We start from the raw sequence: 23,946 nt of genomic DNA on the forward strand, positions 1-23,946 counted from the left end.
TTGCTGGGGGTGTCAGGCACAGAGCTAGGCTCTGGGGGTACAAAGGTAAAAGCACAGTTTGTGCTCATATGGCATTCACAATCCGGTGGGTAGAGGAGACAAGTGAAAAAGACAAAGTGCAGTGAGTTATGTTCCAGAGCAAACAAATAACCCTGGAATATGGGAACCTGAAAAAAAGTGGGGTTTAGAGGGGTCATGGCAGCCTATAGGAATAGGTGACCCCTGAACGGAATCTAGAAGGATGTGTGGCTGTTAGCAGTGGGAGCAGCATATGCAGAGACCTAAAGGTGTGGGAATATGACAGGTTGGTTTTCTGTCATGTCTTAATATACACTTATGTTAACAATGTCATCTTTAGTGGTGTTTATGGTGGGTAGGTCTGTGAGGGTGTGCAGTAGGGAAAGATGAGGCTGGGGCGTTGAAGCCAGCATAGAATCCCCGGGTAAATTGTTTGTCCTTTCATGTCAGCTGTCTGTGTGTCTTTCATGTCAGGTGTCCTGTGCTCCTTCTAGCAAGGCCTCCCTTGGCTGTGTATCCCACTGACCTGGCCTGGCCGAGCTGGCAAGTGATGGTGCACAGGTTTGAAATGCAGCTGCTATCACAGAAAGCTCAGTTTTTCAAGGAGGTGGTTTTTGAAACATGATCATAAGGGCATGCTAATCATTGCACCCAATTCCTTGTTTTTTTGACTTTTTAAGAGTTTATATTTTTGAGGAGAAAGTGATGTTTCATACCTCAAGTGACATTAGTAATAAAAAAGAGCTCATATTTCAGCACTTACTGTGCAATGTCTCATGTACTATTCACCATAACCCAGAAGTAGGTACTGATAGTTCCTTCTTTGTAGAGATGAGGAGACCAAGACTTAAGCTATATAGTTTGTCAAAAGTTAGCAACCAGGAAATAGTGTAGCCCACGTTTCAACCCAGTTTAACTGCCTAGAAACCCAGACAGAAAATCCCTACAAGTAGGATTATTTTTATCAGCCTAGACCTCAAATACCTTCACTTTAAAAGTCTCCCATTTCTCTGGCCTCAGACATAATGTTTTATATGGAAAGAACTGACAGGTCCTACTTCTGGGCTATTTTTCTTCCAAAGGAAAATATTAGAGCGGATGCACAGATTTATTGAAATATAATTGCTTTCAGGTACAAGGAGCCAGGAACGAAAGGAGTATATTCTGTAAACCCAGGGTAAAGGAGAAATTTGTATATGAAAATGAATTCTTTTTATCCAAAGGCAACTTGTGGAAAAAATTTATACAGTTGAGACTGAATATTGGCTTCGTCTGAATGCAAATAGCTCATTCTTGGAAATTTCAGACCACTTGCTTAATTAAACCCTAAAGTTATCCAAGCCATTGGCATATAACAGACTCTGAAATTTGTTGAGGTCATCATTTTGGTTGTTTGTGTGCTGGCCTTTCACGAATTACAGAGTTGGCAAATGATACACTCCTTCATCTCTCTTAAAGAAATTGACAGCCCGCAAAACCTGGTGACCGATGGGGTGACAGAGAACACGGCCACCATCTCCTGGGACCCAGTGCAGGCTGTGATTGACAGGTACCTGGTGCGCTACACATCTGCTGACGGAGACTCCGGGGAGGTTCCGGTGGGGAAGGAGAAGAGCAGCACCGTCCTGACTGGCCTGAGGCCGGGCGTGGAGTACACAGTACACGTGTGGGCCCAGAAGGGGGACCAGGAGAGCAGGGAGGCCGACACCAAGGCCCTGACAGGTAATGGAACATGCATCATCCCTGTGTCACTGCTAAGCTGATGTCCATCTAGGTTGGTTTTCCTTCTCTGACCTTGGCTGAAAGGGAGGCTCAAGGATGATTAGGCTGGTATCCTTGCATAGTAAATTGTGTACCCCTTTCTTAAATAGAATGGCTTCTCTTAGAATGCATAGCTTGTTCTATTTGGTTAAAGACCAAAGCTTGCTCTTTAAACATTGACATTATTGCTCATTGTCATTTGTTCTCTGCCTGTGCACCTGCTTTGTTTTTAATGCCTAAAGGCTTCCCCTTCATAAAGAATAAATATGAAGAAAGCACAAGTAACTATCATGCTGAGGGATGGTTGATCCAAAACCAAATTTGCTTCACTCCTCACTGGTTTAAAACCTTTCTATGAAAGATCTACAATAACAAACCCAAAACAATTAAGAAAATGGTAATAGGAACATACATATCGATAACTACCTTAAATGTAAATGGATTAAATGCAACAACCAAAAGACACAGTTGGGCTGAATGGATACAAAAACAAGATCCGTATATATGCTGTCTACAAGAGACCCACTTCAGACCTAGGGACACATACAGACTGAAAGTGAGGGGATGGAAAAAGATATTCCATGCAAATGGAAATCAAGAGAAAGCTGGAGTAGCAATTCTCATATCAGACAAAATAGACTTTAAAATAAAGACTATTCCAAGAGACAAAGAAGGACACTACATAATGATCAAGGGATCAATCCAAGAAGATGATATAACAATTGTAAATATTTATGCACCCAACATAGGAGCACCTCAATACATAAGGCAAATGCTAACAGCCATAAAAGGGGAAATCGACAGTAACACAATCAGTAGGGGACTTTAACATCCCACTTTCACCAATAAACAGATCATCCAAAATGAAAATAAATAAGGAAACACAAGCTTTAAATGATACATTAAACAAGATGGACTTAATTGATATTTACAGGACATTCCATCCAAAAACAACAGAATACACTTTCTTCTCAAGTACTCATGGAACATTCTCCAGGATAGATCATATCTTGGGTCACAAATCAAGCCTTGGTAAATTTAAGAAAATTGAAATCGTATCAAGTATCTTTTCCGACCACAACACTATGAGACTAGATATCAATTACAGGAAAAAATCTGTAAAAAATACAAACACATGGAGGCTACACAATACACTACTTAATAACCAAGTGATCACTGAAGAAATCAAAGAGGAAATCAAAAAATACCTAGAAACAAATGACAATGAAAACACGATGACCCAAAACCTATAGGATGCAGCAAAAGCAGTTCTAAGAGGGAAGTTTGTAGCAATACAGTCCTACCTCAAGAAAAAAGAAACATCTCAAATAAGCAATCTAACCTTACACCTAAAGCAATTAGAAAAAGAAGAAGAAAAAACCCCAAAGTTAGTAGAAGGAAAGAAATCATAAAGATCAGATTGGAAAAAAAAAGAAATGAAGGAAACAATAGCAAAGATCAATAAAACTAAAAGCTGGTTCTTTGAGAAGATAAACAAAATTGATAAATCATTAGCCAGACTTGTCAAGACAAAAAGGGAGAAGACTCAAATCAATAAAATTAGAAATGAAAAAGGAGAAGTAACAACTGACACTGCAGAAATACAAAGGATCATGAGAGCTTATTACAAGCACCTAAGGCTTGCTAAAATGGACAACCTGGAAGAAATGGACAAATTCTTAGAAAAGCACAACCTTCCAAGACTGAACCAGGAAGAAATAGAAAATATAAACAGACCAATCACAAGCACTGAAATTGAGACTGTGATTAAAAATCTTCCAACAAACAAAAACCCAGGACCCGATGGCTTCACAGGTAAATTCTATCAAATATTTAGAGAAGAGCTAACACTTATCCTTCTCAAACTTTTCCAAGATATAGCAGAGGGAGAAACACTCCCAAACTCATTCTATGAGGCCACCACCACCCTGATACCAAAACCAGACAAAGATGTCACAAAGAAAGAAAACTACAGGCCAATGTCACTGATGAACATAGATGCAAAAATCCTCAATAGAATACTAGCAACAGAATCCAACAGCACATTAAAAGGATCATACACCATGATCAAGTGGGGTTTATCCCAGGAATGCAAGGTTTCTTCAATATATGCAAATCAATCAACGTGATAAACCGTATTAGCAAATTGAAGGAGAAAAACCATATGATCATCTCAATAGATGTGGAAAAAGCTTTCGACAAAATTCAACACCCATTTATGATAAAAACCCTCCAGAAAGTAGGCATAGAGGGAACTTACCTCAACATAATAAAGGCCAAGTATGACAAACCCACAGCCAACATCATTTCAATGGTGAAAAACTGAAACCATTTCCTCTAAGATCATGAACAAGACAAGGTTGTGCACTCTCACCACTAGTATTCAACATAGTTTTGGAAGTTTTAGCCACAGCAATCATAGAAGAAAAAGAAATAAATGGAATCCAAATCAGAAAAGAAGAAGTAAAGCTGTCAGTGTTTGAAGATGACATGATACTATACATAAAGAATCCTAAAGAGGCTACCAGAAAACTACTGGAGCTAATCAATGAGTTTGGTAAAGTAGCAGGATACAAAATTAATGCACAGAAATCTCTTGCAGTCCTATACACATTCATCATTTTTCAATGGTGAAAAATCTGAAAGAGAAATTAAGGAAACACTCCCATTTACCATTGCAATAAAAGAATAAAATACCTAGGAATAAACCTACCTAAGGAGACAAAAGAGCTGTATGCAGGAAACTGTAAGACACTGATGAAAGAAATTAAAGATGGTACAGACAGATGGAGAGATATACTATGTTCTTGGATTGGAAGAATAAACAATGTGAAAATGATTATACTACCCAAAGCAGTCTACAGATTCAGTGCAATCCCTATCAAACTACCAATGACATTTTTCACAGAACTAGAACAAAAAATTTCAAAATATATATGGAAATACTAAAGACCCTGAATAGCCAAAGCAATCTTGAGAAAGAAAAACGGAGCTGGAGGAATCAGGCTCCCTGACTTCAGAGTATACTACAAAGCTACAGTAATCAAGACAGTATGGTACTGGCACAAAAACAGAAATATATATCAATGGAACAGGATAGAAAGCCCAGAGAAAAACCCATGCACATATGGTCACCTTATCTTTGATAAAGGAGGCAAGAATATACAATGGAGAAAAGACAGTCTCTTCAATAAGTGGTGCTGGGCAAACTGGACAGGTACATGGAAAGGAATGAAATTAGAACATTCCCCAACACCATACACAAAAAAACCCTCAAAATGGATTAAAGACCTAAATGTAAGTCCAGACACTGTAAAACTCTAGAGGAAAACATAGGCAGAACACTCTATGACATAAATCACAGCAAGATCCTTTTTGACCCACCTCCTAGAGAAATGGAAATAAAAACAAAAACAAATGGGACCAAATGAAACTTAAAAGCTTTTGCACAGCAAAGGACACCATAAGACGAAAAGGCAACCCTCAGAATGGAAGAAAATATTTGCAAACGAAGCAATGGACAAAGGATTAATATCTAAAATATACAAGCAGCTCATGCAGCTCAAATCAAAAAAACAAACAACCCAATCCAAAAGTGGGCAGAAGACCTAAACAGACATTTCTCCAGAGAAGATATACAGATTGCCAATAAACAGATGAAAAGATGCTGAACATCACTAATCATTAGAGAAATGCAAATTAACAGTACAATGAGGTATCATCTCACACTGGTCAGAATGGCCATCATCAAAAATCTACAAACAATAAATGCTGGTGAGGGTGTGGAGAAAAGGGAACCTTCTTGCACAGTTTGTGGGAACGTAAATTGATACAGCCACTATGGAGAACAGTATAGAGATTCCTTAAAAAACTAAAAATAGAACTACCATATGACCTAGCAATCCCACTACTAGGCATATACCCTGAGAAAACCATGATTCAAAAAGAATCATGTACCATAGTGTTCATTGCAGCTCTATTTACAATAGCCAAGACATGGAAGCAACCTAAGTGTCCATTGACAGATGAATGGATAAAGAAGATGTGGCACATATATACAATGGAATATTACTCAACCATAAAAAGAAATGAAATTGAGTTATTTGTAGTGAGGTGGATGGACCTAGAGACTGTCATACAGAATGAAGTAAGTCAGAAAGAGAAAAACAAATACCATATGCTAACACATATATATGGAATCTACAAAAAAAAAAAAAAAGGTTCTGAAGAACCTTGGGCCAGGACAGGAATAAAGGCGCAGATGTAGAGAATGGACTTGAGGACACGGGGAGAAGGAAGGGTAAACTGGGACGAAGTGAGAGAGTAGCATTGACATATATACACTACCAAATGTAAAATAGATAGCTAGTGGGAAGCAGCCGCATAGCACAGGGAGATCAGCTCGGTGCTTTGTGTCCACCTAGAGGGATGGGAAAGGGAGGGTGGGAGGGAGATGCAAGAGGGAGGAGATATGGGGATATATGTATATGGATGGCTGATTCAATTTGTTACACAGCAGAAACTAACACACCATTGTAAAGCAATTGTACTCCAATAAAGATGTTAAATAAATAAATAAAGCCTTTCTGTGGTGCTTATTTTTGTTTCTGCTCTTTGGATGAGCGTTTTATGCAGAAATTATAACGTTTTATTAGCTCAAACTAAGCAAATGTCTAGTCACTTTTAGCATCCAATATGTATCATTTTAGTAATTAAGACGTCTACATCCATGTACTTGTACATACTTTATGTAACTTTAAACCTGCTCCTCTCCATCAGCTTGGGCCATTTGTGGGCTAACTGCCTGCCGTTGAAGGGGGCGTGCTCGGCTTCTCTTGTATTTCCAGTCTATTCTTTAAGCACTGTCCTTCCAGAGTGCTAACTCGAGTTCCTGACCCATTTATGTTTGGTATGTGGGAGGTAAGGGGTGTCGGGAGGAGGAGAGATGAGGGATCTTGCTTGACAGTAATAGTCACAGCTGGCTTGGGTCTGTCATGGGGCCTAACAAGGGTTAAAACTAACTTTTCCTTCATGGAACACTTCCTTGTGTTCTTCAGAGACACCTCATCTGTCCTCTTTCACTGTAGTGATTCTGTAGATACATGCATGTCTCCTACTGGTCTCCTACTCCCCTCTGCCCATACATCTGGGGGTGCCCTCCAGTGCCCTTCTCTGGTGAGGCGTGAGGTGAGCCCACCTCACCCCTCTGGGTGATCCTCTTGGACAGCTTCTAAAACAGTCCCAGGTGGGCTTTCCTTTCTTCAGCCCACATCTGGTCCATGGGGAACACACACGCATCCTTTGTCCATGCAGCCAGATGTATGGGTCTGTTGCAATGCTGCAGCCTCTTGTTGCTCTGCAGCAGCACAACCAGCTGTTTTCTCACCTCTCAGATATTTTAGGCACATGTCAGACACCAGCCCACGGTGTTCCCCAAGCTTTGGGCAGGGTTTCTCAACCTTGGCACTGTTGATAATTCTTTGTTGCAGGGGTCTGTCTTGTGCATTGTAGGATGTTTAGCTGCATCCCTGACCTCTACCCATTTGATGCCATGAGCCTCCCCATTCCACACTGAACTGAGAGAACCAAAAATATCTTCAGACATTGCTGATCACCCCTGGTTGAGAACTTTTGCTCTGGAGTATATATAAGCAGCTCTGTAAGGGATCCCATTGCAACTGCTTATTCGAGGCTTGGCTCTCACCCATGGGACTCACGGTATAACTCTCTCCAAAGAAATCCACTCTTTTAAGTCCCACCTGTTTGTACTCTCCAGGCTCTTTCGTAGTCTGGAGTTGGTTGGTCAATCAAAGGTCACAAAACTGTTGGTCCTGCCTTGGCTGTGGGCCCTCAGGTTGGAAAGTAAATACCAATTTTCTTGGGGGTCACAGCCTAAACCAAGATAAGAATAGTCCCACTTGAACATACTGTTGCATATATGTGATAGGACCTTAGGGTAATGGCTTTTGCAGTGAACTATAGGCATACCTCAGAGATGTCGTGAGTTCGCTTCCAGACGAACACAATAAAGTGAACATCACAGTACAAAAAGTCACATGAATTTTTTGTTTCCCAGTACATATAAAAGTTGCGTTTACATTGCACTGTATCTATTAAGTGTGCCATAGTGTTATGTCTAAAAAAGCTTAGTTTAAAAATATTTTATTGCTAAAAAATATTAATCATCATGTAAGCCTTCAGTAAATTGTAGTAACATCAAAGATCACTGATCACAGATTACCATAACAAATAAAATAATAATGAAAAAGTTTGAAATATTATGGGAATTACCAAAATGTGACACAGAGACACAAAGTGAGCAAATGCTATTGGCACATGCAGAATGGTGCCAGTAGACTTGCTGGATACAGGGTTGCCACAAACTCTCAATTTGTAAAAAGTGCAATGTCTTTGATGCATAATAAAGAGAAGCACAGTAAAATGAGGTATGCCTGTATGTGGAACAAAGAAACGCTATTATTTTCTTGGTGAATACATATTCTAACACCTTCCCTGTGTGTAGTATGGAGGAACATAATCCTGTACATTCATAAAATATCAACAAACTGATATCATCTAAAATAGCATATGGTCATTGGGCATCCACTCTGTGCCAGGAGCTGTCATAAGGGGCATGTTATTAACTCACATAATACCCATCTCTACAGGGTACACACTAATATTATTTCTGCCTGCCTTTTTTTCCTATAAGCACTGTGATACTTTAATATTTTCAAGGCCCCTTTCTTCTTATTTATTTGTTTATTTATTTATCTTTGGCTGCATTGGGCCTTCATTGCTGTGCACGGGCTTTCTCTAGTTGCAGCGAGTGGGGGCTACTCTTCGTTGCGGTGCACAGGCTTCTCATTGCGGTGGCTTCTCTTGTAGCAGAGCACGGGCTCTAGGCACACAGGCTTCAGTAGTTGTGGCATGCGGGCTCAGTAGTTGTGGTGCCCAGGCTTACTTGCTCCACGGCATGTGGGATCTTCCCGGACCAGGGCTCGAACCCGTGTTCCCTGCATTGGCAGGCGGATTCTTAACCACTGCACCACCAGGGAAGCCCTCAAGGCCCCTTTCTACATGACATTTTTTGTCTTGGTTTTCAGAACTACTCAGAGAGATATGTACAATAACTATTAACAGCTCAATGTTACGAATGTGGAGAAGTGAAGTGCCTTGCCCAAGTTCACAAAACAAGTTAGTAATGTTTGAAATGAGATGCATGCATGGAACATTAGTTCTCGAAGGAATCTTGGAGTCCATCCAACCTGAAGTCCAGATTTACAGATCAAGAAACTGAAGCCCAGCCAGAGGCAGCAGAGTTGTCCAGGGCCACAGCTCTTCTGACTCTGGTCCTACTGTTCATTCTGCTGTCCTGTTCTGCCGCCTTGAAAACCCACAAGTCCAGATGTAGAAAGAGATCTACACCCACGAAACAACTGAAAACTGACATGTGAGATAGGAAGATTCTAAGAAGAGGAAGCTACCCCAGCCCAAACAGCATGGCCACAAGGTCTCACTCTAGTAATAGTGTTTATTGATCCTCATTTTCCTTTCAGACATTGACAGCCCCAAAAACCTGGTGACCGACCAGGTGACAGAGAACACGGCCACCGTCTCCTGGGACCCAGTGCAGGCTGTGATTGACAGGTACCTGGTGCGCTACACCTCTGCTGAAGGAGACTCCGGGGAGGTCCTGGTGGGGAAGGAGCAGAGCAGCGCTGTCCTGACGGGCCTGAGGCCGGGCGTGGAGTACACGGTGCACGTGTGGGCCCAGAAGGGGGACCGGAAGAGCAGGAAGGCCGACACCACGGCCCTGACAGGTAACAGGAGAGAAGAGAAAAGCAAAGTAGGGTGTTTACTGTGGGCTGATCTCCTACTGTTGAATTATGGCACTGCTGCTTTTGTGGCCCATGACCTCAAGGACTGTAGACTATTTTAGGAGAGTTTGCTGTAAAAAAAACTCTGTTCACCTAAAGAAAGAACAAAGCACAGTTATGGGCTCAGTACTGAGCAGTTCCATGAATGTCTTTAAAGTGTTTTCCAAAGCCTGTGTTTTTAATCAGTTATAGGAAATCATAGGGAATTAGGTAAAGCCAATATAAAATTCTTAAAAACACTGGGTTAAAGTACTTTTTTGTGGCAAGTTGTTTTATTTTTTACTTAATATATGGTGCTTAGTTTAAAGGAACAAGTGTTACCCTTGGCAGCTGGAGCTCTGTGTTCATTTCAACATGTAGCTAAATTATTATTATCATTTTTTTTGCGGTACACGGGCCTCTCACTGTTGTGGCCTCTCCCGTCGCGGAGCACAGGCTCCGGATGCGCAGGCTCAGCGGCCATGGCTCACGGGCCCAGGCGCTCCACGGCATGTGGGATCTTCCCGGACCGGGGCACGAACCCGTGTGCCCTGCATCAGCAGGCGGACTCTCAACCACTGTGCCACCAGGGAAGCCCCATGTAGCTAAATTTTAATGAATATTTATAAGTGCCAGGCCTCGGCTACAGCAGTGAACAAAATAAATACGTTTCCTACTCTCTTGAAGTCCAGTGGGAAAGACAATCAACAAGCAAACACATTTATAAGTATAAATTATAATAAGTTCTATGAACAAGATAAACATGGTGTAGGTGTAGAGAATAACAGGGCAAGGATGGAATGGGGGAGCAATAGTTAAGATACACATTGACAGAAACACCCAAATAACCGTGGCTTAAATAAGAAAGAAGTTTACTTCTCTCTTGTGGAATGGTCAGAGTGTAAGGGACCAAGGCTGATAGGGTAGTTCCATGGTACAGGAGACCTATGCTCCTTCCGTATTGTTGCTCAGCCATTCCCAGGGAGTTGCCTGCATCTACATGGTCATCACCTATCCTCACTCCAGCCAGTGGAAAGGGTAATGGAAAGGGAAGAGCATGACTGCACTGCACACATCACTTCTCACATTCCACCGGCCAGATCCAAGACACAGTGCCAGACCTCAGTACAAGGGGGGCTGGGAAATGAAGTCTTTAGCTGGAGGGCTGTGTGCCCAGCTTACAATTCTGTTCTACTATCCCACCCAAAACAGTGGCCACTAGCTACATGTGGCTCTTTAATTTTTTTTTTTTTTTTTTTTTGCGGTATGTGGGCCTCTCACTGTTGTGGCCTCTCCCATTGCGGAGCACAGGCTCCAGACGCGCAGGCTCAGCGGTCATGGGCCACGGGGCCAGCCGCTCCGCGGCATGTGGGATCTTCCCGGACTGGGGCACGAACCCGTGTCCCCTGCATCGGCAGGTGGACTCTCAACCACTGTGCCACCAGGGAAGCTCTAAATTTTAATTAATTAACAGAAATTTAAAAATTATTCCCTCAGTGATACTAGCCACATTTCCAATAGTCAGTAGCCACATGTGACTAATTGCTACTGTATTGGGCAGTGCAGATTATGGACTATTCCCATCGTTGCAGAGAGATCTGTTGGGCAGTGTGCTTGCAGAGGAAGGGGAGAATGTGTATTGGGGAAAACTAGCCATTTTGGGAAGAATATGTGTGATGGTCCTGAGCTGGAACAGCATGAGATGGCTGAAGAACTGAAAGGAGGCTGGTGTTGCTGGAGCATTGAGGATGGGAGAGAGAGTGGCATGAGACGATGGGGGAAGGAAGAAGGGTCAGATCATACAAGACCACACGGTGCTTCAAAGAGGGAGCGTGCTACACTTATTAGAAGAAGAGTGGCATGATGCGATATTCATTGTTAAACAGTTATTCACGCCAGAGGAGAATAAATGGAAGAGATGATAAGGGTAGAAGGGGGAAGTTTAGTAAAGTCGGGGGAGAGGTGGTGATGACTTGGACAAGTGTGATGGCAGTAGGGATGAGAAAAGGAGATATCTGGGCACATATTTGGGAGGCATAAATGACAGTATTTGTTGATGGATGAGGTGTGGGACAGGAAGAAAGTGAGGGACCAAGTATGACCTGTGTTTCTGACTTGAGTAACATGGATGATTGGGGCATCATTTTCTGAGCGATAAATAGGTTTGAGGAGGAACGTTAAGACGTTTAGATATTTGAGCTTGAGATACTCATGAGATTCCTTGGTTAATTGAGTGACTTATTTATTGATTCAACAAATATTTATTGAGTGTCTAATACATGCTAGGCAATGTGGTGGATATGCTGTTGTAGATACAAGTCAAGGACTCAGAGTTAATACATACTGGGGAGCTGTGAGCATCTGGCTGGGATTGAAAGCTGTGGACATGGGTGAGATCACCTGTAGGGAGAGAGGAAGAGAGGAAACCTTGGGCACCCCGACATTTTCAGGCTGCTGATGAAGGAGACTGAAGAGGAGGAGTTAGGGGTTAGGAGAAACCCAGGGGAGTGTGTAGTCATGAAAGTCAAGAGCCGAGAGTGTTTCAAGGCAGAGGGAGTGGCTCAGCTCTGACAAATGCTGCTCAAAGGTCGAGCAACGCGAGGATGGCAAGTGTCCATAGGATTTGGCAACATGGAGTTGTTGGTGACCTAGGCTAGCAGTTGTAGTGCTGTGCTGTAGAAAATGCCAAGCTTCACTGAGCTGAGGAGTGAATGGGAGGAGAGGAGTGAAACTGAGATATGCAGACGGTTCTCCTGAGAAGCTTGTCAGTTGAGCAGGGGGATGAGAGATCTAGAGCTTGTTTGTCTGGGAATAATGGTAGAGGAGGAGAGATTGATGCTGCAGGTAAGAGGGTAGGTGAAAGGGAACAAAGGCCTTGAGAAGGTGGGAGGGCTCAAAATTCAGAGGAAACTCGTCTAGGTTTTAACACAAGAAAACAGTTGGATCTCGGAGTCTTTTCATTTCACTGGGTCTCCCTTCTCCTCCCCTTTTATACAAGAGAAGAGCTTGAAAGATGTAACTTCTCAGCTCTCAAATTCTGTGAAACAAAATAGCTAGATACCATGGAGATAACAAAAGAGGTTGTTTCAGTCTCCATTTGGGTGGCTTATCTTGTTGCTCAGGAGATTTTTATCACGTGGGAACTAGAAGGACAGAAAATTTCCATGTTGATACATTTGGAGAAGATCTAATTCCTTCCTGTTTTAATATCCAGTGGCTTGTTTCCCTGGAAAATGTTTTCAATGGAATTGTATTGTTAATAAAGATAACGTGAATGATGAGGAGGAGGTGGGATGTCCCTGCTTGGCTCTAAAATTCAGCCTTTCCTTTTTACAAAGAAATCGACAGCCCCCAAAACCTGGTGACCGACCAGGTGACAGAGAACACGGCCACCGTCTCCTGGGACCCGGTGCAGGCCATCATCGACAGGTACCTGGTGCGCTACACCTCTGCTGAAGGAGACTCCGGGGAGGTTCCGGTGGGGAAGGAGCAGAGCAGCGCCGTCCTGACGGGCCTGAGGCCGGGCGTGGAGTACATGGTGCACGTGTGGGCCCAGAAGGGGGACCGGGAGAGCAGGAAGGCCGACACCAAGGCTCCAACAGGTAATGGAACATTGTTCTTTGAAAATGTAAGCCCTGTCATACTGTCTATGGCAGGTCAAGTTTTGTTTTTCTGTTCTAAAACTGGCAGAATTGATGATTTATGGAAGAGCAGGATGGTAGACTCCTGTCAAACCACACACCAACCCTCACTCTGTTTTTACACATTATATCATAATGAAGAGCTCATACTTGGCCTCGCACTTTGATCTTGTGAAGGTAAATGGTGATTGGTTTTATCCACCGACCGTTCCTCCAATTGCATATTTCCTTTGTGATCAATCATTAAATATTTCTTCTTGAAAGGGAAGAAATAAAAAGAAACCACATGTTAGGATCTGTGAGCTAAGTACTTTAGGAAAATGGCTTTTGCTGTAATCTGTTTGGAACAGGGAGGTGTTATTGCTGTCTTAATGGATAAATCCTCTTTGAGTACTGTGTGCTCTGTTCTGAGGATCCTAAGCTTGCATTTTTATACAGTAACGGTTCATACTTTGTAAAGTTCTTTCATCTCTGTTTCCTCATTTTTTAAGAACAGACTTATTGAGTTATAATTTACATACTATGAAATCTACCCTTTTAAAGTGTGTAATTCAGTCGTTTTTAGTATGTGCAGAGTAGTGCAACCATCACCACTATCTAATTCAGAATATTTTCATCACCCCAGAAGCTAACCCCATACCATTAGCAGTCTGTCCCATCCCTACTTCCCCCAGCCTTAGGAAACTACTACTTTCTATCTCTAGAGATTTCCTTATTCTGGACATTTCATATAAATAGATTCATATAATATGTGGCCTTTTGTGACTGGCTTCATTCACTAAGCATAATATTTTCAAGGTTCATCCATGTTGTAGCTTGTGTCAATATTTCACTTTATTGCTGAATAATATTCCATTATATGGTTATAATACATTTTGTTTATCCATTTGTCAGTTTATGAGCATTTGGGTTGTTTCCACTTTTTGGCTATTATAAATAATGACGCTACAAGTTTTTGTGTACAAATTTTTGTATGGCCATATGTTTTCAATTCTTCTGGCTATGTACTTTGGAGTGGAATCCTCGGCCATATGGTAATTCTATGTTTAACTTTTTGAGGAGCTGCCAAATTGTTTCCAGAGCGGTGGCACTATTTTACATTCCTACCAGCAAGGAATGAGAATTATATTCCTCATTTAGTTGGTACTCAGAGGACTTTGTTGGGATGGGTAGAGCAAGAATCAATATGCCCATTTTACAGTTGAGAAACCTCAGATACAGAGAAGTGAATGATTTCTACAGTTCACAAAGTTAGCTGATGATTCATGGAGTCAGATTTGCGGAATATTCATGGAATATTATGGTACCTTAAAATCTGTTTGGCAAGACCCACATTTTACAAATGAGGAGTGGAGACCCAGCCAGAGGCAGCAGAGTTGTCCAGGGCCACCGCTGGCTGATGGCAGAGCTGGGCCTAGTTCCCTGGCTCCAGCCCAAGGCTCCACCTGCTCCTCCACTCTGCCTCTCGGGCTGGGACTGGATTGTAGCTCCTGTGACTCTGACCTAGTGCTCATTCTGCTGTCCTGTGCTGCCTCCTTGAGGATCCAAGAGTCCAGCTGTGGTGAGATCTACGTCCATGAAGCAACTGAAAATCCACAAAGGAGATGGGAAAACCGTTAGAACGGAGGCTACCTCACCCAAGAAGCATCGTCTCACTCCTTGGTGCTTATTAATAGTGCACTTTTCCTTTCAGACATTGACAGCCCCCAAAACCTGGTGACCGACCAGGTGACAGAGAACACGGCCACCGTCTCCTGGGACCCGGTGCAGGCCATCATCGACAGGTACCTGGTGCGCTACACCTCTGCTGAAGGAGACTCCGGGGAGGTCCCGGTGGGGAAGGAACAGAGCAGCGCCGTCCTGACGGGCCTGAGGCCGGGTGTAGAGTACACGGTGCACGTGTGGGCCCAGAAGGGGGACCGGGAGAGCAGGAAGGCCGACACCACGACCCCGACAGGTAATGGAGCATCTTTCTTCGGGAACATAAGCCCTGTCCTGTTAGGCCTACGGCTGGTCATGTTTTGTTTTCCTGAACTCACACTGGCAGAGTTGATGATTTATTGAAGAGCATGATGGTGTTCCTTCATCATAGACTACAAGCCATCTCTTATTTCCCTTTAACTTTACAAGTCAGGTCCACCTGGCAGTCTCCAAGCTACAAGTCTGCCATGACTGCACGGTATGTCCAGCCACTGTTCCTCTGAATGTGTGAATCTTTTGTTCAGTATTGAGGGTCTCCTATTGAGTTTGTGATTGGAAACAGGGAATGAATTGAAATGTCATTAATATTAATCATAATATGTTCAAAATTCAACTTCAAAAAAGTAGACTTTACATCCACCAGAGTGAGTAGTTGTATGTGGTTTACTTTACTGTAAATGAATCATATGATAATTCTAGTTTGGAGGATAAGAGTAATTTCTATGTTATGCTCTTTTTCTTAATCGAAGTATAGTTGATTTACAATATTGCGTTTTTTTCAGGTATAATTTCTAGGTTATATTCTCATTTTATTGTGAAAGAGATGTACGATCATATTTCTGTACCATGATTTAGCCAGCAAACCATCATTACAAGTGAATCTATATATGCTAAAGGATATTAAAACTCGATTTTAATTTTGCTGATTTGTTTAACAACACATATTGAGCATTTTCCATGGGCCCTTTTCCTTACTAGGCAGTGGGAACCCCGAGGGAGTAGAATACAGCCCTCTTCCTCTGGGAGCTTACCTTTGCACCTGGCTAGTAGAATCTTCTTGTAGGAAATGGGAGGTCTTCGTTGACATGATGCTAGAAACAAAATTATCAATATTAGCTGCTTGTGAGTAGAGACCATGTCTTCTTGAACTGGACCCTGCACCCTGCCTGGTCCCATGCCTTACATCTAGTGGGTGTTTTGACATATGCTTATTAAACGAAAAAAGAAATTTGTTTTGCTAAACTCTTGGTAGAGGTAAGAGTATAGATGCTTAGACTTTGGTCTACTGTGCCTTCTCTTTGAGGAGTCAAAGTCTTCCTGGGGAGAGAAGACATATGTCCATGATGCAGTTAGAGCATGCAAGATGGAAAAACCACAAAACATGAAAGGGTGTCACCCCAAGAAAAATGGCTGTGAGCTTCTGCACTCTGGGGCCTATAAATAGTGCATACTGATCAGCATTTTTCCTTTCAGACATTGACAGCCCCAAAAACCTGGTGACCGACCAGGTGACAGAGAACACGGCCACCATCTCCTGGGACCCGGTGCACGCCGTGATTGACAGGTACCTGGTGAGCTACACCTCTGCTGAAGGAGACTCCGGGGAGGTCCCGGTGGGGAAGGAGCAGAGCAGCGCCGTCCTGACGGGCCTGAGGCCGGGCGTGGAGTACACGGTGCACGTGTGGGCCCAGAAGGGGGACCGGGAGAGCAGGAAGGCCAACACCACGGCCCCGACAGGTACTGTCAGGGACGACGGGAGGGGCATCAAACTCTTCACTCCTATCAGGAAACAGTCTTCCTCCACATCGGCTGGGGAGGGGAGCAGGGAACACAGTTTTTCACCTGTGGGCATTCTTCAAAGTGCTTCCCTTTTCACCTTTTTAAGGTAATGTATGTTGACAGGACAGTTCAGATGAAGATGAAAGAGCGTAGAGGAAGTGCTGTGAAAGTAAGACTGTGTAACTCTTCAAGATGGATGTGCAAAAGGTAGCCTCCCTTCCTACCCTGCCTCACCCAGCCCAGCTCCCAGACTCTCTGCCCTGGCTATGAGAACCTGGCTGGGCCTCCGTTTAGGGAGGAGGGAGGCAAGGAGCCTCTTCTGCTTCCATCTCCAGACTGGGGGCAGTGGTGGAGCATCTTCATCCCCTTACTACAGTAGGCGACCAATGGGGCCTGGACTGCTTGTCTTTTCTGTGCGTGATGAGGCCCCTGGTGTCGCCGAGCATCACCACGATCAGGCCTCAGAGGGACCTGACGGGATCACTGAGCCCACCCTGACATCCGTGGGCCTCTTTAGACAGTCTGGGCAAGGCCTGGGCCGTCCCCTGTGTGGCCGAGTACGCCATGCGTGGCCACTGGCATTAGAGGTGCCTTGATTCCTTTATTATTTTTGTTAGTTGCAATGAACAGAAGTTTTTAATCAAAAAAGTAATACATGCTGACAGTAAAATTTTTCAAACTAAACAAAGATATGTAGAAAGAAAAACTCTTGCCCACATCCCAGTGCTGACATCCAGTGCCTCTCTCCCAAGGCAACCAGCACCTTCCTCCTTCCTTCTCCCCTCCCCTTCCCTCCATTCCTCCTTCCCCTCTCTCTCTGTCTTCCTGTCTCTTCTTCTTTCCTTTATTCCTTCCTTCCACTCTTCCTTCTTCATCTTCTCTTTGCTTCACTTTCCCCATTTTTAAAGACAAAAATATTTCCTCTTTCTACTTTGCAGAAATGTGGAAATAACTAAGACGACATCTGAAGTTCATAACCCAGGGATGGGTGGGCAGTCAAAGAGGTGGCAGAAGCCAACTTGAGATATTTAAATAGTTAAGGTTTTGCTTTGATTTTGAAAGCAGGAAATTCAGTTTTTCCGTGTGATGGATGGAAGAAAATCCATACCAGATATTATGTTTTAGAAAGTCACACTAAGCTGATGTTACAGAAGCTCAAAATTTGTCAAAATATCCTAATTCAAAGCGATAGCTGCCTGATTTCTATTAAACTACTGCAATCCAGTTCTCAGCTGAAATGCTACTGGGTAGAAAATAGCTTGGAGACATCTTTTTTGGAAACTTCTAAATTAAAATCACCTCCTATGATAATGATTTTTCAAAATGGAAATTTCCATTCATATCTTGTTTGGTTAAAAGAATCTGACCAATTATTGTGGCGTTGACTAGAATTTTTGCTGAGATTTAGTTTTCCTGGTCTACAGTGCACACACACCCACACTTTCCCTCTGGTGTTTGAGTGGGAAAGTGCATAGGAGCCAGAAGAAACCTCTGGTTTTCCTACATCTCTACTACCCTTTTCTCCTTTCTCTCCTCCTTCATACAAGCACCTTCCCCGCTTCCGCATTCTGTACAGGGTATGCATCTTAGACTGCATACTTAGTTATATAAGGCATAGAACTTTATTTATTTATTTTATTTTTTTATTTTTGGCTATGCCACCATGGGGCTTGTGGGATCTTAGTTCCCTGACCAGGGATCAAACCTGGGACCCCTTCTGTGGAAGCATGGAGTTCTAACCACTGAACTGCCAGGGAATTCCCCAAACTTTATATTTCTATACCAACTTAATTTCCATCATAAGCTCCCATTCTGCTGGTTAGTTGGAAATCTCAGGAAACTTAGTGTCAGGCTCCTTCCCCAGGGCTGTATGTAAGGTCTTGGGTGGTTTTCCAAGGCCAGGGAGTCCCATCCAGTATTTCGGTCATCCTTCTGGGTAGCTGTTTGCTGAGTGCCTCTGTGTGCAGGGACCTTCCAGATCTGCCTTCCCTCATCCTTCCTTGCCACTTTGGGAGCCCGGCGATCTCAGGGAATCTGTCTGCTGATTGAGATTGCTCATACCCACTGCTCTCTGGAGATCTGCTGGGGAGGTGGGAACCCAGGTTCACTCCCTCTGGGACTCACCCAACTCCCTGTTCCTTAATCCTCTTGTCCTCAGTGGGTTTATACTTTTAGAAACACGGATCCTAAAGGCCTTGTGGCAAGAAAGAATGGAGCCTGCTACCTGCCTGATGGGAGGAAGAAAAATGGGAGAATATATAGGGAGAAAACATAAGCCAACACCTCAAAAATTACCTTTTCTCATTACCTTAGTAATAATAATTACTTGGTGTTTTATATACAGACATTGACCCTCCCCAAAACCTTCATCCGTCTGCTGTAACACAGTCTGGTGGGGTATTGACCTGGACACCCCCCTCTGCTCAGATCGATGGCTATATTCTGACCTACCAATTCCCAGATGGCACTGTCAAGGTACTGGATGCTCCTTGTCTTTTCTCTTCTGCCCCTGCCCAGCCTCCCTATGAAGCAACTCACTTGGGCCAGCCAGCTTGATAGGTGGCCCCATGGCAACCTGCTGATGAACGCATTGATCCTTATTGATCACCACCTATGTGCAAGGGACAATGCTAAACTTGGTCATCTGTGAACAATTTACGTGTGGTCTCATTTCTTAAAAAATAAATTTATTTATTTGTTTATTTTTGGCTGCGTTGGGTCTTTGTTGCTGCGCTCGGGCTTTCTCTAGTTGTGGCGAGCGGGGGCTACTCTTTGTTGCAGTGCACGGGCTTCTCATTGCGGTGTCTTCTCTTGTTGTAGAGCACGGGCTCTTGGTGCGCGGTCTTCAGTAGTTGAGGCTCGCGGGCTCTAGAGCGCAGGCTCAGTAGTTGTGGCTCATGGGCTTAGTTGCTCCCGCGGCATGTGGGATCTTCGTGGACCAGAGCTCAAACCCGCGTTGGCAGGCGGATTCTTAACCACTGCGCCACCAGGGAAGTCCCGTGTGGTCTCATTTTATAGGACTAACCTTTGTGCCTCCTCCTTCCTAGCTGACCGTCACATATCTGCTGGCCACACAATCTGCTCCATGTTATTTGGTTTAATGTCTGTCTTCCCCAATAAATGTTAACACCATGAGGACAGGGAATTTTTGTCTGTTTTGACTATCCTTGTATCTAAAGTGCTTGGAACTTAGCACTTGGTTGGTGTTCGATAAATATTTATTGAATGAATTGATTAACCCTTACTTCAAGAATTATACCTCCCGTCTGGAATCTGAAGGCCAGCACATTTTCGTAACTTGTCCAAGTGGGAAGTTATTATTCTCTCTCCTTCACAAGGAAAAAAGAAGGGAGGAAGGAGAAAAGGAAGGGCCCCTTGATTTATTCATTATCTCAGTTAATGCTTATGACAGTCCTGCCGGGAAAGTTCACCCTATGTTTATAGAGCAAGTAAGACAGTTTCAGAAGAAAGGTTATTGAAAAACCAACTATCTCCCTGCCTCACCGATAACCATAGCCTGCTTCACCTTCCCCATTAACTTCTCAGCCTGGTGTTGCCAGCCTGTTGCTTCCAGTGGTGGCTGAGGTTGATGCCCCAGCATGTATTTGGGGGGCAGAGGTCGCCAGAACACCTAGTGGGTGCTCTCCCAGTGGCAGTGCCAGGTGCTGGTTTCCAGCTAGAGCTCCCAGAAGTGCTGAATCTCCACGGCACAGCCCTTCAGAGAAGCAGCTAGAACCTACTTGGATTCTGGGTTGCCAATGAGCCCTCAAAGAGACAAAACTCTACCCTCCCAGGTAGCTTCTGTCATTAGCACCAGGGAATGCTCTTGACACCTAGGGTGCTGGGGGTGATAAATGAATGTCTACTGTCTCCTTTGTTTGGTAGGAGGTGCAGCTTGGAAGAGGGGACCAGAGGTTTGAGTTGCAAGGCCTTGAGCAGGGTGTCACCCTCCCTGTCTCCTTGGTTGCCTTTAAGGGTGATCGCCGGAGCAGGAGCGCATCCACCACCCTTTCCACAGGTAACGTGAGCTCGTGCACTCTGCATAAGAATGCAGTGGAGGACAAGCATTGGAGAGGCCAGAAGAGGTGTCCAAGGAAGAGCAAGTGGCTACCGGATTCTGGATTTATCTAGACAGGGGGAAATGGAAGTGAGGTCATGAGTTAAAAAGAAATCCATCCCATGGTAGAGAGATGAAGGAGGGGAGTGAAATAGTGTTATTTGGTGAGAGGGGAGTTGGGTCGGAGGAGGAGGAAATGATGTGAACTTGACCTTATTTCTAATACATTTGGAGGGTTTCATGAGAGCAGAATGAGTGAGAAAAAAAAGATGTGAGTGAAGAGTTGGAAGAAGCAAATTAGTAGGAGGTTCCAAAATAATTTCTAAATATAATAATGTTAAAATAGGGGACAAGCCCCGCTCCCCTCCTCCCTCGCCCTTCTCCTAACAACACTGTCCCTCTGCTTGGCTCCCAGTTGGTGCCCGTTTTCCACACCCTTCGGACTGCAGTCAAGTTCAGCAGAATAGCAACGTCGCCAGTGGTCTCTACACCATCTACCTGCACGGGGATGCCAGTCGGCCCCTGCAGGTATACTGTGACATGGACACGGATGGAGGCGGCTGGATCGTGAGTCACACGGAGCCCTGGGCAGTGTCTTGTTTCTCAGGCCAGGAAGCTCTATTTCTTCTTCATACACGGGAGGGAGGAGCTCTGGTGTCTTGCTGCCGTTTTTAAAGAGATCCCACCCGACTGGAAGAATAGAGCCCGAAGTACTTCACTCCTGGGATAGAGCAGGCTTTGTAAACTAAGGCTGATGATTGGGAAGGCTTGTGGGTTTATCACTGTCTACTAATGCCCTTTACATGTGTGTTAACCTACATTTTACTCTGTGCAAAGCACTCGCATAAACATGACCCTCACACATAAGCTATAGAGTAAGTGAGAGAGATTATTGTTCATATTTTATAGGTAAATTGAAGCCCAAGAGGAGAAGTGCCTTGGCTAAGTCACACGAGTTAATAACAAAGTTGGGACCAGATTTTAGGACTCCAGTCTCCTGGGTCATTGGTCTTCCCAATGGGTCATCTCAGGCCATCCAAGATGGAAACACATGGCCTCTTTGTGGGCTCAGTCCTCTGAATTGGAGCCTTTGTCCAAGTTCTGTATCCTGGCTCCACAGTACAGAAGCAAGGCCTTTGAAACTTTGATACGAAAGGCTAAAACCTGAGAGAAGGAGACTTGGCAATGTTCTGACCGTCCCTCTTCCGTGTGGAGGTTTTGCTCTCTGTGGGCCAGTAAACCACATGGTACCTTCTTTGACTGCATCTGCATGATCCAATTATATGATGAGCTGCTTTTGAGAGTTTCAATCTGATCTTTCCATCTCCCCCACCCCCTTCTTCCTGTACCCGAACAGAGAGAGGCCCTCACTGCTCCAAACCAGCCTGCAGTCCTACCCACTGTGCTTCCACCACTCACTGTGGGGAGGAGAAAGCACGAGCTCAGAGAGCTCCAACTATGTTCATTTACACATTCGCTCAGGGGCCTGCAAGACCAAAGACACTTGAACAGCCACCGATAAAATGATAGCATCTAATAAGCAGCAAAGAAGAAAACTTATGATCCACACAGCTGCATCTGATGGCTGAAAGGCAGTAATGGGATTGGATGGGGGAAATTCCTGATTGATTTATAAAAAAGAATGGAACAGAATGTAACATGGGAGGCCTTCCACCTGACCAGACTCACAGGGCTGTACCTGCTGCTTCTCATCAGCACCATTGTAGCTCTAAGCATTCTGTCCCTTCAGGCTTGAAGCCGGTTCCCTGCGTTTGTGCCCATAGATGTCCATTGGCAGGATGTTTGTTCTGTCCAATGTGACCTTTCTGAAAGCCAGCCTCGCACAGGGCAGGAGATGTGTGTCTAAGGCAACCTTTCGAAAGAGACCTGCTAGTCTGTCTGCCTGGGAGTACCCAGGATTTTTCCACAAATATTTATTGAGTGCCTACTATGTGTCAAGTACTGTTTTACATACTCAAGAACCAGCAGTGAACCCAACAGACAGAAGTCCCTGACCTCAAGGATCTTGCCTTCTACATCTTGCCCATGCAAGTGACCTTTACTGGAACACAGATGTCAGTTCCAGAAATAACAGAATCACTCTGGGTTCTAAACAATGCCAGTCCCCCACCCCCTCCCAAGTCTTGTTTTCTCACCCAGACTCCTGAAGATAATACATGAACTGAAATTCTATAGGGTTCTCCTCAAAGCTACCACACTCCAGAAAATATACGGAGTCCTGAAAACTTCTCTACCAAATCTTTTACTGACGGTTTCCATGTTTTGGGGGGTTCAGGAGTCTGCTGTCATTGAAAGATGATCATCTTATGAATACATTGCTCTTCTAAATTGAACTTCTCAAATCCCTTTAAGGGGATTCTTCTCCATCCCAGGCAGCAGAAACCCAATTTGATTAACAGGCCAGGACTCTGCCGTGAGTTAACTGAGGCTATGGGTGGGAGGCTGGAATGAAGACCCTCAGGGAACACTTAAGTGTCTCAAATATTTCCGTCTTTGTTTTCCATCTTGTAAGTCCTAAGGACTACACGAGAGGCTCTTTCCACAGGCATTTAAATGAGATTTTCATTTTTTCCTCTTGGTTTAGGCATTCAGGACTGTGAGTAAGTTCTAGGGTGCAGTGAAGCTCTGTTGTGTAGAACCAGGCAGAAAGGGATTTTTTTCTCCTTTGAGACTTACTTGCTAAGGGGCTTTTGTTACCCCAGGTAGTTCATTATAAGGTATTTTCACCTCATAGAAGGGAATAGACTAGATTCTGATTGAGTCAGTTAAGGCTGACTGATCAAGATGTCCAAATGATCCCCGTGGGTCCGTTCATTTGGAATCTGATATCATAAAATGCAAGCTAACATTTATTGAGATCTAACAATCACTTATTATATCTGTATGTATGTGCCAGACTCTGGCCTCTATACTTTATGATTTATCATGATTGGTGACCTTGCTGAAGCCTTGATTTAAGAGAATGGCAAATGGGCTATTAACATCTTGCTCTAATAGTTTAGAGAAGCGAGGCTTGCCAAGGTTAACTAACTTGCCCAAGGACACCGCTAGTAAGTATAGAGCTGGGTGTAAACAGTGATGCCAAGAGCAGCAGAACCATTTTTTGGAG

The 23,946-nt window shown here is 43.9% G+C and overlaps 1 protein-coding gene across 1 annotated transcript in view; it reads left to right on the forward strand.

The window, feature by feature from the left end:
* Positions 1-23,946, forward strand: part of TNN (tenascin N) — a gene marked incomplete at its 5' end in the record, with an annotated part of 52,289 nt that overhangs the window by 19,913 nt on the left and 8,430 nt on the right. The window contains 8 exons of the mRNA XM_082657082.1: positions 1,477-1,740; positions 9,339-9,602; positions 12,977-13,240; positions 14,973-15,236; positions 16,454-16,717; positions 19,104-19,234; positions 20,645-20,777; positions 21,232-21,383. Of these exons, the coding sequence (XP_082513208.1) occupies positions 1,477-1,740; positions 9,339-9,602; positions 12,977-13,240; positions 14,973-15,236; positions 16,454-16,717; positions 19,104-19,234; positions 20,645-20,777; positions 21,232-21,383 (1,736 nt within the window). The remainder of the gene's footprint in view (positions 1-1,476; positions 1,741-9,338; positions 9,603-12,976; positions 13,241-14,972; positions 15,237-16,453; positions 16,718-19,103; positions 19,235-20,644; positions 20,778-21,231; positions 21,384-23,946) is intronic.

This window comes from Grampus griseus (genome assembly GCF_964374135.1).
Source record: "Grampus griseus genome assembly, chromosome: 1".
Lineage (NCBI taxonomy): Eukaryota > Metazoa > Chordata > Mammalia > Artiodactyla > Delphinidae > Grampus > Grampus griseus.